Source organism: Protopterus annectens, chromosome 2.part0 (genome assembly GCF_019279795.1).
Source record: "Protopterus annectens isolate FY-2018-M chromosome 2.part0, PAN1.0, whole genome shotgun sequence".
Classification (NCBI taxonomy): Eukaryota; Metazoa; Chordata; order Ceratodontiformes; family Protopteridae; genus Protopterus; species Protopterus annectens.
The window spans coordinates 1,002,572,858-1,002,590,773 of record NC_056728.1 but is presented as its reverse complement, the minus strand read 5'-3'; the positions used below and the strand labels follow the sequence as shown (position 1 = coordinate 1,002,590,773).

The 17,916-nt window shown below is 41.2% G+C and overlaps 1 protein-coding gene across 1 annotated transcript in view; it reads left to right on the top strand.

The window, feature by feature from the left end:
* Positions 1 to 17,544, top strand: part of FREM1 (FRAS1 related extracellular matrix 1) — a 1,066,140-nt gene extending 1,048,596 nt beyond the window's left edge. Inside the window, exon 38 of the mRNA XM_044060374.1 lies at positions 12,734 to 17,544. Within this exon, the coding sequence (XP_043916309.1) occupies positions 12,734 to 12,930 (197 nt within the window). The 3' untranslated portion in view covers positions 12,931 to 17,544. The remainder of the gene's footprint in view (positions 1 to 12,733) is intronic.
* Positions 17,545 to 17,916: the final 372 nt, after the last annotated feature.

Genomic DNA, 17,916 nt, shown 5'->3' with positions numbered 1-17,916 from the left:
CCAGTGGGGAACTTGGGGAAGGTGCACTGTTGGCATGTATGTGCCTGTTGGACTGATGGACGGGGTGCTATTCCCTCTGTAGCCCACTGCAATCACACCATGGTTACTATCAGTGGGCAATATGCAGGGTACTACCAACATAGTGGCTGTTTCCTAAGCAAGTGTGTGTGTGTGTGTGTGTGTGTGTGTGTGTGTGTGTGTGTGTGTGTGTGTATGTGTATGAGACATGGGTTGAGAGTGTTCTCTGGTTAATACTAGGGTTGCTCACTTTGATCGCCTGGCCTTGATGTCACATGTAGGGATATGGATTTGCACCCCAGCCTCTTGGCTATTTCATATCTGTTATCCCTGTATGGTGAACATTGTGATATATACTAGGGCCATCATATAAGAAATTTGCGAAACCCACTCCACATTGAGTCCAGTTGTTACACACACACAACCACCTCCACACAGGATAAGAATTACAAACACAGACACACACACCCACACCTGTCATGTCTGGAATTAGAACTCCTACCTAACTAGTTTATTATACTACAGCACTACGCAGTTATATGATGCACCACAGAGATTACTGGAGTACTCTTTCCCCAAAGGTGTATTTCACAGTGGATGACATTAGCAGGATTGCCAAAGTAGGACATTTGAATTGTAGTGAATGTGACTAGCCTAAAATGCATTGCTCCCTACACAGACATAGAAACACACAAAAACATCCACAGCTGCCATGTGGGGGAATAGAACCCCTACCAGAGTTCTGTATCACACTACAGCATGAAGCTGTTATAGGATGCACCACGGGGATAAATGGAGCACTCCTTCCCCAAAGGTGTATTTTACAGTGAATGAAATCAACAGGATTGCCAAAGTAGGACATTTGAATTGTAGTGAGTGTGACTAGCCTAAAATGCATTGCTCCCTACACAGACATAGAAACACACACAAAACATCCACAACTGCTATGTGTGGGAATAGAACCCCTACCAGAGTTCTATATCACACTATAGCATGAAGCTGTTATATAACACACCATGGGGATTACTGGAATACTCCTTCCCCTCAGGTGTATTTCACAGTGAATGACATCATCAGGATTGCCAAAGTAGGGCATTTGAATTGTAGTGAGTGTGACTAGTCTAAAATGCATTGCTCCCTACACAGACATAGAAACGCACATAAAACATCCACAACTATCATGTGTGGGAATAGAACCCCTACCAGAGTTCTATATCACACTACAGCATGAAGCTGTTAGAGGATGCACCTGGGAATAACTGGAACATTCCTTCCCCCAAAGGTGTATTTCCCAGTGAATGACATCAGCAGCCTTGCCAAAGTAGGGCATTTGAATTGTAGTGAGTGTGACTAGCCTAAAGAGCATTGCTCTCTACACAAACAGAGACAAATATATACATGTACACACACACACACACACACACACACACACACACACACACACACACACACACACACACACACACACACACCCAGTTGCCATGTCTGGGATTAGAACTCCTACCTATTTTATCACACTAAAGCAGTATGCAGTTATAGGACACGCCATGGAGATTACTGGGCTACAGCTTTCCAAATGGTGTATTTCACAGTGAATGACATCAGCAGCCTTGCCAAAGTAGGGCATTTGAATTGTAGTGAGTGTGACTAGCCTATAAAGCATTGCTCTCTACACAGAGTCAGACACACACACACACACACACACACACACACACACACACACACACAGCTGCCATGTCTGAGATTAGAACTCCTACCTAACTATTTTATCACACTACAGCAGTATGCAGTTATAGGATGCACCACAGAGATTACTGGGCTACAGCTTTCCAAAAGGTGCATTTCACAGTGTATGACATCAGCAGCCTTGCCAAAGTAGGGCATTTGAATTGTAGTGTGTGTGACTAGCCTAAAAAGGAATGCTCTACACAGACACACACACACACACACACAGACACACACACACTTGACATGTCTAGAATTAGAACTGCTACCTATTTTATCACACTACATCAGTATGCAGTTATATGACATGTCATGGAGATTACTGGGCTACAGCTTTCCGAAAGGTGTATTTCACAGTGAATTACATCAACAGCCTTGCCAAAGCAGGGCATTTCAATTGTAGTGAACGTGACTAGCATAAAAAGCATTACTCTCTACACAGACAGAGACACGCACACACAATCACAGTTGCCATGTCTGGGATTAGAACTCCTAACTAGTTTATCATATTACAGTAGTACGCAGTTATTGGACACACCATGGAGATTACTGGGTTGTAGCTTTCCGAATGGTGAATGACATCAGCAGCCTTGCCAAAGTAGGACATTTTAATTGTAGTGAATGTGGTTAGCCTAAATTGCATTGCTCTCTACACAGACAGAGACACACACACACAGAGTTGCCATGTCTGGGATTAGAACTCCTACCTAACTAGTTTTTCACACTACAGAAGTACACAATTATAGGACACACCACAGAGATTACTGGGCTACAACTTTCCCAAAGGTGTATTTCAAAGTGGATGACCTCAGCAGGCTTGTCATAGTAGGGCTATGGGGAGGGCAGTGTGTGTGCATGGGCCATAACCCATTCATTGAGAGGTTGACACACCACATGCAGGCACACGCAGGGTTATATTCCATAGGTACATGTATACAGCTGCTAGATGACTACTTCCTTGTACAGTCATGTTGCACAGCTAGCACTTGCACCACATAGTCTGTAATGCTGGCAGATACTGGTGGCTAATATCTACAGTGAGTGAAATCTGAATCTCATGTGGTTGTAGCCATTTGGCTGTGTGCCGGGTGGGATAGGGCTCATAATGGATGGCTCCTTGTCACAGTCACTCACTTCCACACATCTATCTATATACATCTACTTTCGGCTTATTATACTGTGTTGTCCTTGAATATATGTCTGTATTCCTATCCAGAGTGTGTGTGCAAAGCATTAGTGGTGCATTCTGAGGAGTGTCTGCACTAACATCTGCAACTGCCAGATATGTCTGGTCCACTGTTGTTTGCAGACATGGGCTTCATTTGTTTAAGTGTGTGAGGATGACCAGTATGGACTTTCAGTAAGTTGTTGTCTGACATTGCCTTCATTTCTCTAAGTATGTGAGCATGCCCAGTATGCCCTTCTGTATTGAATGTGTGGATCGATTCCAGGTAGTATGTACTCCAGTGAAGAACTTTGTGTTGAACACCTACAGGTAGCAAACTGTTTCTGCAGGGTATCCATCGATCATTTGGCAATATGGAGACAAATTGTGCAGGGGATAGTGTGTACTGTAGTTGATTGTGCCTGTGCTGCTTCAGCTGCATGGTACTGCTGTTAGCAAAGATATTCAGGCAGTGTGCTGTTATACACTGTGATGTTTTCTGTCCTTATGTACTGTCAGGTGGACATTCCTGCTTACAGTGATGTCTTGGGGAACAGGGGTGACTGCAGCTGTGTGTGGTATTGTGGGAAGATGCCTACATATTCATGGTAGGTTATGCCATCCTGGAGGGAGAGCTGCAGACACCTGCTGCTGGGTATGTGTATCAGGTTCAGCACCTTGGTACAGTGCTGGCAGAGGACCCCATCCTTGTACATCCATCAACATGACAGTATGGCCTTATATTGCTATGGCAATACCTCACAGCTGTACAGATTCACACAGGTTACCCAGAGGCAGGGGCCAAGAGTCAGTACATTACCCCTATTGTGGTGTACGGGCATGCTGCCCATGCTCCCATCCCCCCTCTGTTATTCTATCCTCTTCCTTACATTATGCATACATTCTCTGATACTTTCCCTAAGGTGATCACCCCATCACAGCTGTGTGTGGTGTTGGTCTACAGTTCATGCAGTGGGACATGGTGGACATGTTACTGTGGTTTGTCCACATGGCCTTTCATATGGCTTATGTGGAGTGTTTTGTGTTGTTATTTGGGTGTCTATGACATAAAATGCATTGGCAGTACGTGTGAGACACAGGCCCTTGGCAGAGGCCTGTGGGCCATTAGGTGTTGATGCAGGCCAGATATGGCAAGCCGTTGGATTCTGTCAGTCCTACAGTCTCAGACCGCCATACAGTATAATCCCCTGGGGTGACAGGGTAGGTGTGCTAGGTGTTCATGCTAATACCTTCTATCAGTCTTGATCAGGTGGTGTGGATGCTGGCAGGGTGCTACCTACAGCTAGCAACACACTTGCATAGGACACCTGCACTGCATGCTGCATTCTTTCGCTGTTGTCATATATAGGTGGGGTCATATTGTACCCATTCCCCACAGCAGGGGTACAACCAGAGAGGTACCTGTGGGTGGTGTTTGCGTGAGCTGGATGCATGTGTGCTATGGACACTACTTGCATCTGTCACACACAGATATGCATTGGGCATTCCAGTTATGCTTGCATATGCAGGTACATCAGCTGTTTCCCAATACATCAGTCTTACCTCATTTGTGATCTGCGAGTGCTTGGCAGACAACATCGGTATCCCCTACTATAGGACCAGATAATGTGATGCATACCTGTATGTACAATTCCAAGGGTGTGTCCATTTCACAGTGACACAATATATACTGTATGTCTGGGGTACTTTCCTCTGTGTACTGCTTGTATATCTAGCCCAACAGCCATGCCATGTCAGTCTTTCAGATGGTGACACATATTACCACCATACATTTACAATGGCTTACTGCTAGCATGTGTTATACTGGTGAGTATTGTCTTTGGCACTGCAGTTGTGAGGACTTGTCCCTGTCAGCAGTAGTGGGCAATGGCCACCTGGTCTTACCTCAATATGTATACATGCTGACCACTGACACACAATATGAAACACACACCAACCTAACACACACATACCTGCATATTGTGCAGATGCTACAACCTATCCTGCTACCTTCGCCACTTCTGTGCATCTGTACTCCACTGGTATTATACCTACACATACATGTTACTACATTTCTACATAGGGTTGTGGGGGGCACACCTGACTGTTACGAAGTGTGTACATTGGATTGGGGGGGCATACCAGACTGTTACTGCATTTCTAAGTAGGGTTGGGGGGAGAACACCTGACTGTTACTACATTTCTAAGTAGGGTTGGGGGGAGAACACCTGACTGTTTCTACATTCCTACACAGGATTGTGGGAGGGGGGCACACCTGAATGTTACTACATTTCTACGCTGGGTTGTGGGAAGGGGCACACCTGACTGTTCCTACATTTCTACATATGATTGTGGGGGGACAAACCTGACTGTTTCTACATTTCTACACAGGATGGGGGGGCACACCTGACTATTTCTACATTTCTTCACAGGATTAGGGTGGCACACCTAACTGTTTCTACATTTCTACACAGGCATGGGGGGCACACTTGACTGTTACAACTGTTACTACATTTCTACACAAGATTGGGGGGGGCACACCTGACTGTTTTTACATTTCTACGTAGGATGAAGGGGGGCACACCTGACACTTGTACACATTTGCTATGACTGTACTGGTATGTCAGGTACTCCATTTCATTCTGTATTCTAACCTATCATGCTGACTAGAGGCATACAAGTGTACTACAGGTCTTAGCTTTGATTGACCTACATATTAGTTTCTGACTTCCTACCCTTCAGAACTAACATCCCACTGCCTGACCTGCCGTAGTCTGTCTATGTAGGCCTGGGGGGGGGTTACCAATAGGCATCATTCAGAGGCCATAGCACAGCACATATGTGTTTGTCTACACCTGTGCTGCTGGCTAAGACTGTTGTTGGGTATGTGAACCTCCCTGACTGGCATGTGTGAGTCATATGGACACACATGTGGCCCAGCACATTTCCCGAAGTGATTTTTGTCGCCCTGTGTAGTACTGGCTACTGTGGTGACACCAGTATTTGTTACAGATCTCATGGTGCCACTATAGGTGTCTAGTATCTGCTGGCATACCATTCAGCCACCCGATTCCGTTGCATGCTCACATCCATACCATAGATACAGGTAACAACACGTTCTACTCCATTCGGCAATTGGTAGGTTGAGTGACTTACCTTGTGGGTGTCCCAGTATTGAGGGTGGTGCTGCACGGCTGCCTATGTCGGATGCACATAGTACACTCCCTACACATGGTTAAGCACAGGTAGTGTGTTTGGCATCCCTTTTACTGTATGTGAGAGTCAGAGAGAGGTGTTATTCCCTGAGTCCCTCCTGTGTCAATGTATGTGCCATGCGTTGCCTCTTTGCCAAGGCCAGGGCATACTGGGCATGCCTCCTTCTGCCTACTGGGGCAGACTCAGGTTGTTCCTCCTCTGAGTCACTCTGTGCCTGGGCAGGCCTTGGCAATGGTGGGGGGTTGTGCAGGTCTGCCCCATGCTGTTCCTGCTGCATCTGTTTCCACAGGATCATATTGTGTAGCATGGCACATACAATGACAATTTGGGTACATGTAGCTGGTGAGTACTGCAAGGCCCCACTGGATTTGTCCAGGCACTGGAACCGTGACTTGAGCATCCCAAACACATGCTCTATTATAATTCTGGTCTGTGCATGTGCCTCATTATGGAGTTCTTGCTTGGGTGTGTGTGTGTGCATTTCTGATGGGTGTCATCAGCCATGCTCCAGTGCATATCCACCATCCCCCACTAGGTGACCGTAAGGGATATCCCCATTAGCAAATCTGTGGTACAGCTGCATCAGAGGCCAGATGTGGGAATCGTGATAGCTTCCAGGGCAGCCAGCACACACTTTCATTATTATGCCCTGGGCATCGAACACGACCTGGCAGTTGATGGAGGGGAAGCCCTTTTGGTTGATGTAGACCCTACCCTGCTCACCGGGTGGTGCTTTGATACATATGTGCGTTCAGTCTATAGCACCCACTACCTCAGGGTATTCTGCTATTTGGTGGAACAGTTGTGTATTGCTGGCCAATGCCTTATGGGTGTTGGGGAAATATACGTGCTCACTGGCATGTGCTGACATGGCATCCAGGAACTGGTGTAGTACCCTGGATGCTGATTCCTGTGAGATCCCCATCATATCCCCAGTTGGCTTTTGGAAGGTACCTGTAGCTAGTATTCTTACGCCTACACATACCTTGGTATCCACTGGGATGGGCTCCCCTCTGTTAGTTCTGTGTATCAGGCGTAGCCGGCACAGCTCAACAATTTTCTGTAGGAGGTCCCTGTCCACCCTATAGTGCCCCACTATCTCCAGCTCATGTAGCCCCTGGTAGGTTACCCTGGGTCTGTAATCTCTTATCCGTCTCCTCACTGTGGGTTGGTTGACAGCATTCACATCCTCACCACCATCAGCCTCTTCCACAAGTTGTTGTATGATAGCTATTGCAGCCCCTATCATTTTGTTGTTTTGTTTGTTAAAACCTCCCCACTTGTATACACCGGTGGTGTAGAGTATGGGAAAAACCAGAGGAGAAGGTGTTTGCATAGTTTATAGTAGTGTTCTTGGCTGGCTGGTCTGCTGCTTGTGTAATTGGCTGATTCTGATACATTTCACCTGCCAGCTATGCTAGTTCTCCTAGATTATCTTCCTACTGCAGTTTTCCCTTCCCATTGCCTTCCTGTTTAAGCCCGGGGGCTTGCCTCGCAAACTTGTGTCTTTCGACTTTTCCCGGTTAGGGGTCGCCACAGCAGAACTCCAGTCCACTAATAATTGGCAGTAAATTTTTATGTGCCGAGTTGCCAGCCCTGACTCACAACCTTCAACGAAGATACTCCCATTCATGCATGTCTCCACACAGAAGACGCTTTAGCTGAGAATCGAACAGGACAACATCTTAATGTGAGGTGGCAACGCTACCGCAGCACCACCACCGCAGTTCTCGACGCGCAAACACAGTGCTCAAATGTGCACAGAGCTGCTATTTCTTGGTTTACTTTATTTTTTTTTTTTAAACCCGATGCATGGAATGCACACCTGCTTAGGCAATGTAAAGAGTGCTGGGCAGCCTCAGACACACCCCCTTGCCTAGCTTTGCTAAGTTAGGAGCATACCTGAGCCACAGATTTTTTTTTTCAACTGTTTTCCATGCCAGTGGCCTTATACTTGGACATTGGCATGCTTTGTAAATGATACCCACCCTTAATTTAGAGCTGTTATGGCTCCGTTTTGGAATTTGCAGAAATGTACTCTGTTATTGGCGGAGTACATTTCTGCAGATTACACTAGTCCTGCATGTCTGGTTTCCAGCTTCCAGGATTGCGAATTCACCTTATTTGCATGGATTTCGCCTTCAAATGGGATAATTTGCATACAGGGGCTGAGTCCATGCAGGACTAGTGCAGGAGCACTTGTGCACTCCCCTACAGGTTATTCCTGGATCTCACAGCAGACATATTGCCTGCTGGAGCTCTTGCACTAATCCTGCACGCCGTGCAAGCCTTGCAGAATCCAGGGGAAAATGTGAGTCATAGTTTAGTGTAAAGTATAAACATGACAAATGTCTTATTTGAAAGTCATAACATCAGCTTCACCTCGGATTAAAATAACAAAAGACTTTCTTTAAGTGTAAGCATTCCAAAAACTGGAAGATTAATTTATTAGTTGCTAGTATCAAATGAAATTTACAACATAGATAAAAAGAATAGTTGAAATACCTCAAAATGACCTTAACTAATATCCAAAATATTAAATTAGCCCTGCCGAGAATATAATTAGATATAAAGCTACAGGAGGCACATAGCACCTCAAATATATTATGCAATAAAACAAAGGGTAAGCAAGAAAAATGATGATACTATTAATAGCTTTCCATCACATGATATACACTAGTAATGCACTCTAAGCAGCACTGTAAATCATACGCTACTAGAGTAATAAAGTCTATTAGAGAATGGGTAAACTGTACATCAGCACCCTGATTGGAGAATGAACATTCTCCAGCAGGGTATTAATGTATAAGTAATGCCCACTGACAAACGAGTTTGCTGCTTCACGGTGCCATTATTTTACACTCGCTAAACAGAGCTTTTGCTGTTTAGCGAGTGTAAAATGTAAAAAAATAGATGACAACTAAAAGAAATTGTGTGTTTGTATGTCTGTGTGTGTGTCTATACGTGCATGTCAGTGAAAGTGAGAGTGAGCGAGCCATTATTTTACATTCACTAAGCAGTGCTTTTGCTGTTTAGCAAGTGTAATATATTAAAAAAAAAAGAAAATTAAAGTTCGTGTGTTTGTGAGTGCATGGGTGCATGAGAGTAAGACAGATCAATCGAGCGAAAGAGAAAAGTGTGTGTATGTGAGTGAATGCATGCATGAAAGCAGAGAGACTGTGTGTGTAAAAGAAAGAGATAGAAAGAGAGTGAAGTGTGAAAGTGATCAAACGATCCCCTGGTAGAGCGTGTGATAGTGATCCCTGGCAGCAGCAGCAGTTTTACGCACCTCTCGTCCCCTTAGACACACCTGTCAACCTCTTAGCACAAGAAATCTGGACGAAGCCTGACATAATGAGAGGGACAAATGCTAAGAGAAACACATTTTAAATATTGCTCTTGTAAACCTTCAAAGGTGCTAAAAGAACAGGATCTGTGTTAGCATGTATTTTCTGAAGGATATAAAACCTAAAGCTCAACTGCATGTTATGAATTAGCAACTTTAAGCTTTAGATCATCCAGTGGTTTGTCAAAAAATACATTTTTTATGAGGAAGAGACCGAATATGTGAGGCAAAAATCTGGGCATTCTGCAAAAATATGTACAGTGGAGAGGTATGCTCTTAGATAAAGTTATCTAGATAAGCTTAAAATAAACTGGACAAAGGCATAAAATAGGAACATATTTTAAATGATTTGTGTTAGCATGCACTTTATGAAGCATAGGAGGGTGTGTCAGAAAGGGTGAGTGAGATCGACCACTGGCAGCAGCAAAGAGGTTTGTATACTTCTGGACCCTTCAGCTGAAGAAAAACCTAAAATAAACGGGAACAAACTCTCAAAAATAAGAACATATTTTAATTATTACTCTTATAAAATTAGAAACGTACTTAAATAAAAGGGTTTGTGTTAGCATGAATTTTCTGAAAGAAATAAAACTCTGAAACTCAAATGTATGTCATTATTTATTTACTTCTGTCTCCATTGACTGGCAATAAACCAAACGTTTTAGGGGTTAGAGACCAAAAAAAATAAAATACCTGTTTCTTTTTAAGTGTTATATTTTGGATGTAAAAATGCTTCCTCCAACACCATTAACATATACTACAGCAAGTATAAAACATTAGGCAGAGAAACTATTTTACATTGAAAATATATTAAAATAAAATAGTACTTAAAAAAATAAGTAAAACAATTTTACAGAGACCCCATTCTCTAAGCACAATAATACCCTTCAGGGTCTGTGTTAATGTGTAATTAATGCCCTTCCAGAGGTGTAGAGGCCCAACGCCGATCCCTGGGTGGGTGTTAATTACACATTAACACACACCCTGTTGGGCATTATTGTTTGCTTAAATGTAGGCTGAATGTGATAATGCACAGGACAGTTTTGGAGACATCATGAGTTTATACAGGGTAGAATTTTTAATGAGGATTTTACTGCCAAGAAAAATATTGACTTGGTTATTGTGGCATATGACACTGTGGCATAAAGGCAAGCTCATACAGTGTAGAAATGATAAGTTTTGTCCAAACACAATCTCTGAAAAGAAGTACTAAAAAAGTCTATCCAGGATTCACTGTGACTTTATTGGTAATATCTGTTTTTCTGGTTTGCACATAACCAATTTCCATAACAAAACAATATGGCAGCATATCCATGGTACACCAAAATTCAGATGAGTTCACAAACATATTTAAATGGATGAAAGCAACTAATAAAACAAAAAATGTTTTCCATGGCGGCATATATGCTCAACTATCCTAAACCTGCAAAATCATTACTAAAGTGTCAAATAATACTAATACTGCTGTGTACAGAACATTTCAGCAGCCTTAAAAGTTACATATTTATGAATGAAAGCACTTTTCCTGAAGTAAGAAAAACCCTAAGCAGTGACCTTCATGGTTTACCATCCCCAAATGCATTTCAACCACTAACTGCTAAAAAGTAGAAGTGCACATAACTCACATGCACACACACACACACTGTAGGTATTGTGGGCTGTTCTTAAACCCAACTTTTTCCCTAAAGAAAGCATGCAAAAATAACTGCAAGAAAACAAAGCTACTGCCCTCTATAATGATAAAAGCCCTGGGTAAAAACATGTTCCTACCCAGACTAGAATATATCCTCCCAGTAATAGTCCTCCACTTAGCCTACAATACTAATGCACTTTAAACTGCCATTAATAAAATATGCACATTTATCTGTTTAGCCAGTCGCAGAATGTACCATTGTCTACTTAAAAAAATAAATTAATTAATTTGATCGCTTGTTACTGCAAGAGCCTCAGCCATCTTCCTGTTCTGACACCATTGCCAATATACTAGCATTTGGAACCTCAAACTGTTTCCTAAGAAACAAAGCAAATGCAGAATATTCTGGTAAGACCAGCTTTTCACCTAGTTCTTTGAGAAAATGTATTCATCACAATTTCTCCTGCCTGATGGAATCAGCAACTCACAGAAATTAGAAAACAACAAGCATTGGTTGGATTTCAAACATAACTAAAAGAGCACCTAATCCAATATATAAACTCATGTGCAGCTATTTCAGAAAACTAGATAAATAACTGGAAATAACATCACATGCATTATGATCTCCATTCGCTTTGTACAGTGCAAAAACTATACTGATTTGCATTTCTTATGATAGATGAATGTTTCAAACAGTGCAAAATTATATTTACTTCATTTTGTTATACTTCAGTGCTCTTAACAATGTTATTTAACTGTCAGTACGTCCCTGCAGCAGTCTGTAAATTGTTAAATGTCTCAGCAGCAATCCATAACAAGTCAAATGCACATCCTCTGGCTATCAGATATGCCATATGGAGCTAGTTGCATACCTTCCTGTTTCCTCTCTTGTTGATGAAGGTCCTTTCTTAACTGACAGCATTCACAGACATGAAGGAGAATAAGAAAGAGATAGCAGCACATGGGGGTAGGGGAGGGGGGCTGCTGCTTAGGATTTAGCTACACAGCTGAGTAGATTAGACGGACCTGGGTTTTTATCTCCTGTATCACTACTTCTGCGTCTCTTGCAGGAAGTAGTGATGAAGAAACCATGGAGGCCCGAGTGGCAACATCTGTTAGTGTTGTCATACGAGAACCAAACTCCACAAATAAATCAGCTTTTGTTTAACAATACTAAAAGCATTAACTTGTTTCAAAAAGTTGCAGAGTTGCCATACCTGATAAGTTCACAGTCAACACAAGCATTTAACACAACTGTCTTTTCTTCTTAACTCTGATTAGGACAAGAGTAAAACTATACTAAAGTACCTAAAACCATGATCACAATTCACTTTTAATTTTTACTTAATAAATTTTAGTATAAACAGTTCTAATTTTGAAATGCTTGCTTTTCTTTTTCAGAATTTTCTACACATAAAACTTCATGCCCAGTATGTAATAAATATGCTGTTTCTCTTTAGAAAAATGTTTAATGTTGTTCTTATATATGTAAATATTTATTTATATCTGTACATATTTTGGCATGCCTACAAACCTGGAAAGACTGCAATCATTTTCATATGCAGAATATAAAAAACTGAATCATATGAACAAATTGACCTTAAAAAGTATTTTTTTCTTTCTGCACTAGGACTTAATGACCGAGTAAAGACTGGCCATTGGGAGTGGACTGGAGGTGAACCTGTTACTTTCACCAATTGGAAAATGGGCTCACCTCAGCCTTCAAAGAAGGGGAAAAACTGTGCTTTGGTATGGAGAAGAGGAAAGTGGCAGGCAAGAGACTGCAGAAAGGGAAAAGGCCACTACGTGTGTGCTTTGAATGTGTAAATACAGCTGAAGGACATATTCCATTTGAGAACCTTTGGGTACCATACAACAGGGCTATGAAGGTAGCAACGTATACGGACACATTTGCTTACAGATTGAGCAGTGACGTGCTATGCAGTAAATTGACATTCAGTGGAAATATATGGGATCTCAATATAGGTGGGCAAGTTAAATTGTAATTTTCTGTTTAAAAGAACATCAGATAACTGCAGAATATTTTTGTTACAAGTGGCACTGTGGTTATTTCATTTTGTAAACTATGCAGGTTTGGAGATATCATGCACTCCCACCATAAGGAGTCACTTACAACAGTGTCTATAGCTGGATATCTTATTCACAATATTGTCAACAGAGTGAACAACCAGATTAAAATGGCTGAGCTCACAGTGCACTAAACTGCATTAAGTGCATTAAGCATCTCATAGAAGCGAACGGACACTTGTTCACATATAATCCACTGGTGCTTAATTTTCATTGTTCTCAACATGTATCATTTAGTGAATGTCCTAACAAGGAGCAGCTGTCAACATCTGGCAATAATTCCTGCTCTCCTGCTTCCATTGTTTTTCTTTTGTGAGTACAGCATAGTACAGTATAGTACTCTTCCTGTAATACATCAAAAAATGTTTGTTGCTCTTTCCCTCACACCTTATGCTTTCAAGGTTTCACCATACTCTTTATAAGGTCATTCAGTCCTCTATTTTACAAGCATGGACAGAGTCACAGGGCCCCAGTTACAACCATACTGGGAGTCAGACAGTTTGTTTTAGTTGTACCCACATACACACACCCTCATCAGAAGCATAGTGTATAATGAAGTCATTGCTTGAAAGTGCACATACTTCCATAGTAGCTCCCTGCTATCAAAGCCTGCCGATACCATCCCCTATAACTTATCAGCCTTACCATATCTGCTGTGGGCAGCTAGTTGAACCTGGTTATTGATGTTGAAGATGGTGGTTCTCCTTTATGCCAATGGGTACTCTGATAAATCATACTTTTAAAAAGAAGTTGAGAAATGAAACCAATAGTTAAAATAACACAATCTGTACAAATGTGTAACTGAAAAGAAGTATACACTGAAACAAGGCCCTGCATGCTTGTTTCCTACATGCCCCTTCACAGGGAATCCTTTCAATGGAAAGCCCTGGCATGGTATCTGTTTACTCACTTCATTTGGCAAATCTGTGTCTCTTATCTATTAACTGACAAATGGTTCAGTATAACTGAATTAATTATTTCTTATATCACACTTGCACTGTGTGTGGGTTGCAAATCAAATCCTTAGTACTTTGATATTTTTAATTGCTTCTTCCTGTTTTGCCTGCTGGCTGATTATAGACTAGCAGGATTAGAAGTCATGGTTATGCCTTCTTCTGAGGTGCATGTGTCTCTTGTAGATATGACAGACCACACAAGCTGTTGCCAAAGCACATTCGTTTCCTTAGAAAGCACTGTAACCCAGGACTGGAACTCATTTATTCTGGTTCCTAAAGGCAGGTAGTCGTGATATTAAAACAAGAAAATATTTTCAGAAAGTATGAATATTTTTGGTCAGTGCATAATTAACTACCTCCATGTGGGATCTTGGTGGCAGCAAACCACCCTGCTAATTAGGGGTGTAGGCACACAGAAGATGAGGGATGCTGTATGAGTTGAATCAAAAGCTGAGCCCCACGTTTTCTAATGAAAACATCTGTGCTTCTTCAGCTGTCATCGTTTAAACACATATTAGTTTCCTCCTTTTGCTCAAGCCTTGTAATGTAGAAACTACAGCAACTGTTGATTAATTTATGTTATTGCAGTAGCGTCACAAAAAGGGAAATCCATAATGGGAACATTTCTGAAAGAACTTTCTGCTGTGCAGCACAAGTAACCCCCAGAATAAAAACGTGTAAAAGATGACCAACATCTTCATTTTACTGAGATAGTGATGCAAAATCAGAATCCCTCAGCATTTTAGGGTTTTAATACCAGCTTGCTGCCTGTTGATTCTTTGTTCACTGAAGGTCAACTAACAACCAGAAACATTTTTGTTAAAAAAAATTTGTGACTAGACATACCAAAGGCAGAGAAGTGAAAAGATGTGAGACTTTGTCTGATAGTGTAACACCTAGCATCAAAATTATGGCTGAATATGATGACTTCAGAAGGTATACAGATAAGAGTTCAATTCCTATAACTTTTTTTACATACTAATTCCGAATAAGTCATTTTGGGGCTGTCTTGTTCGGCTCCCTGGCAATGCCTACATTTGGTGCCCACACCAGAAAAGAAAACAATTTTCTACAAAATATCACTTTGCCTTCAAATACAGTTGCTAAATTCTGACAAACTAGTTCTTTGCTTCAGATTACAGTTCACTGACTGACTGGCTGTCATTTAATTTAAAGAATAATTAAAAGATCCTGATTAGCAAAGAGCTATTCTGAATCCACAGAATCACTTCTTGCTGACTGTGTCAAATACCTTTGCTGAACATTAGCAACAAGCTGTACTGACTCCCTGCTACAGCTCCAAACATGCAAACACTGACTGACTGTAAATTATTACCAGTATTGTTGCAGATATAAAATAGCACCTCTTATACAGTACCGTCTGCACCCCAACAGCTTGAGCTCAGAGCAGCCTCCCTTATTGGCCCATCCTTCTCACCACTTTCAGTAATTTAACTGTATTGTATTTTATACCACCTGGAAATGTGCCTCTCAAGCTGCAGACGTAGAATATGGGTACAAAGGCCCTTGAAAAGTAGATACATAAGGCAAAAAAATCTGGACACCTAATTAACATATAATTTGAATACCAAATAGTGCACAACTCTTCCCATTTCAAATAGGATTATTTAATACTACTCAGAAGCAATTAAACAATCTGAGTAATATATAAGTGTATTATGAACAACACAGTGTAAAATCTGAAGATTTTAATAAAATTTACTACAAAAATCTGTCTGACAAAGTAATTTGTTTCTTCTTCTGAAAAATGAAAATGTAAAATGTGGGTCCTTTTTCTTTAAATTATTGGTGCCACCGATATACTGGTCATGTGGTCTAGTTTCCTCTGTATTAAACAAACAGCTTTAAAATCATATGTGATTGGTGGCGGTATTGAGAAAATTACGTGAAGGGATAAATCAAGCCTGAAAATAAATACAGACCTCCAAAAATAGGTGCTTCATGCAAAGTGATGAATCAAGCTTGCAGATATGTACAAACCTCCAAAATAGGTAAAGCTGAGAGGGCTGCAAAAGTCACCTGTTTAACAAAGATTTATGACTAAGTAAAAATAATGTATACTACTGTATGTATGCATTTTTCCCCACGAAACTCAATAGTTTGCGTTCATCTGTATATCCAGTTTTTAACGAATTAGACAGTAGCAACCCTGTCCTCCCATTTTGAAGTTTATGACATATACATTGACATTAGATGCTTCAAAACAGATCACAATTAAATCCTGATTAAGACGCCTCTTTCTGTTGGCTGCAAATACTTTTCTTTCAGTTTTAAGATCATGATAAAAACAACAAAGTCCCTGATTGGCTGACAGACCTACAAAAGCAGACAGTAGCCATAAGCCCAGAGTTTGCAGCTCGTGTTCTCGTTTCATGAATATACGCACACTGTATACGCTAGTGAGATACTGCATTATCTGTGTTACTTAAATGCCGTCTTCATCTGTTTTTAAACCATTGTCTCCAAAGCAGAAAATAAGGAACTCATCAGTTCATATCAGATGTGACCTTTTGAAATAGCAAGGGAGGTCTCAATCAAAGCCAGATGCTAAATTTAAGGTCTCTGACCAACACTATGTCCTTATGTAGATACAGTGTTCTGGGCATTATTATTGTGGACTGACTAGATATTGTTGAACTCTAACAAGTCAGCACCAAAAATTCAAAATACGTTATACATACATCAGACAGCAGCATGTGACAAAAATAAACAAGTTCATGGCAGTTGCTACCTTCTCATTCCTTTATTCTTGCTCTTTGTAATATAATTAACATAAAAATAAAGCTACAACCATTTTGCCTCTGCCAGTGAAACTATACCTCATTATGTCTGAAAATGAACCCATTTACAGCTCAATACACAGAACAGAGTTTGATCCTGTATATAGATCAATCAACAGGAGTGGCAGGAAGGAATGGATGCAAGCATGCCTGAAAACACAGCGAAAAGTATATTATTACAACTCTGCATTTTCCACTGTCTTGACATTGTGTCTACCACCCCCATTCCCATAGTCCTACTCCTGCAAATTTCTTTAAATGATTCTATTTGAGTTTTGCAGGCGTTCCTGATGCCATTTAATATAATTAGTCTGCCATTATCCATATTAACCTCATTTATCTGTCTTTATATGGGTTCTGATGCAACATTCTGCTGTTTTAGTCACTGTCTTCCAGAGGCAACAGTCTTTCTACAACAAGGATGTATTAGAAAAAATGAAGGAAATGATATTCCCTGTTTCAGGGAGGAAAATAAACAGTACTTCAAAAAAACTGTGCAAGCTTTCAGCAGCGGCCTTTCTTCACATGAGCTGGGGTACAGCATAAATAATGGCATCATAAAAGTGTTGTTTGTACATTTCTGTGTAATGCACATAACCACGTTCAACAGCTTTTGTTGCTGTTTCCTGTTATTAAACACTGCTGCAGTCCTTTCATCATCACTGCAGAACCTGAGTGAGATGCAGAGAACAGAGAAGCTTACGCCATCATTTTAGTGCTCAAATTATCAGAGCTGGTATCATCCTACGGCACAGCTCTGAAGGCAGAATATTTTAAGCTTTTTGATGTTGTTTGATACATGCTGCTTGAATAGAGGCTTTGTACTGATTGCTGAGCTACTGTTTCCTCTGCTGCCAGCTGTGCTAACTAAATCTCATTTTCTGTGCGGTTATTAGCTCACAGAACAATAGTTTTTTTTTCCTGCCATATGTCATTTTCAGCATATGCCTTATTTTTAGGGATGCTTC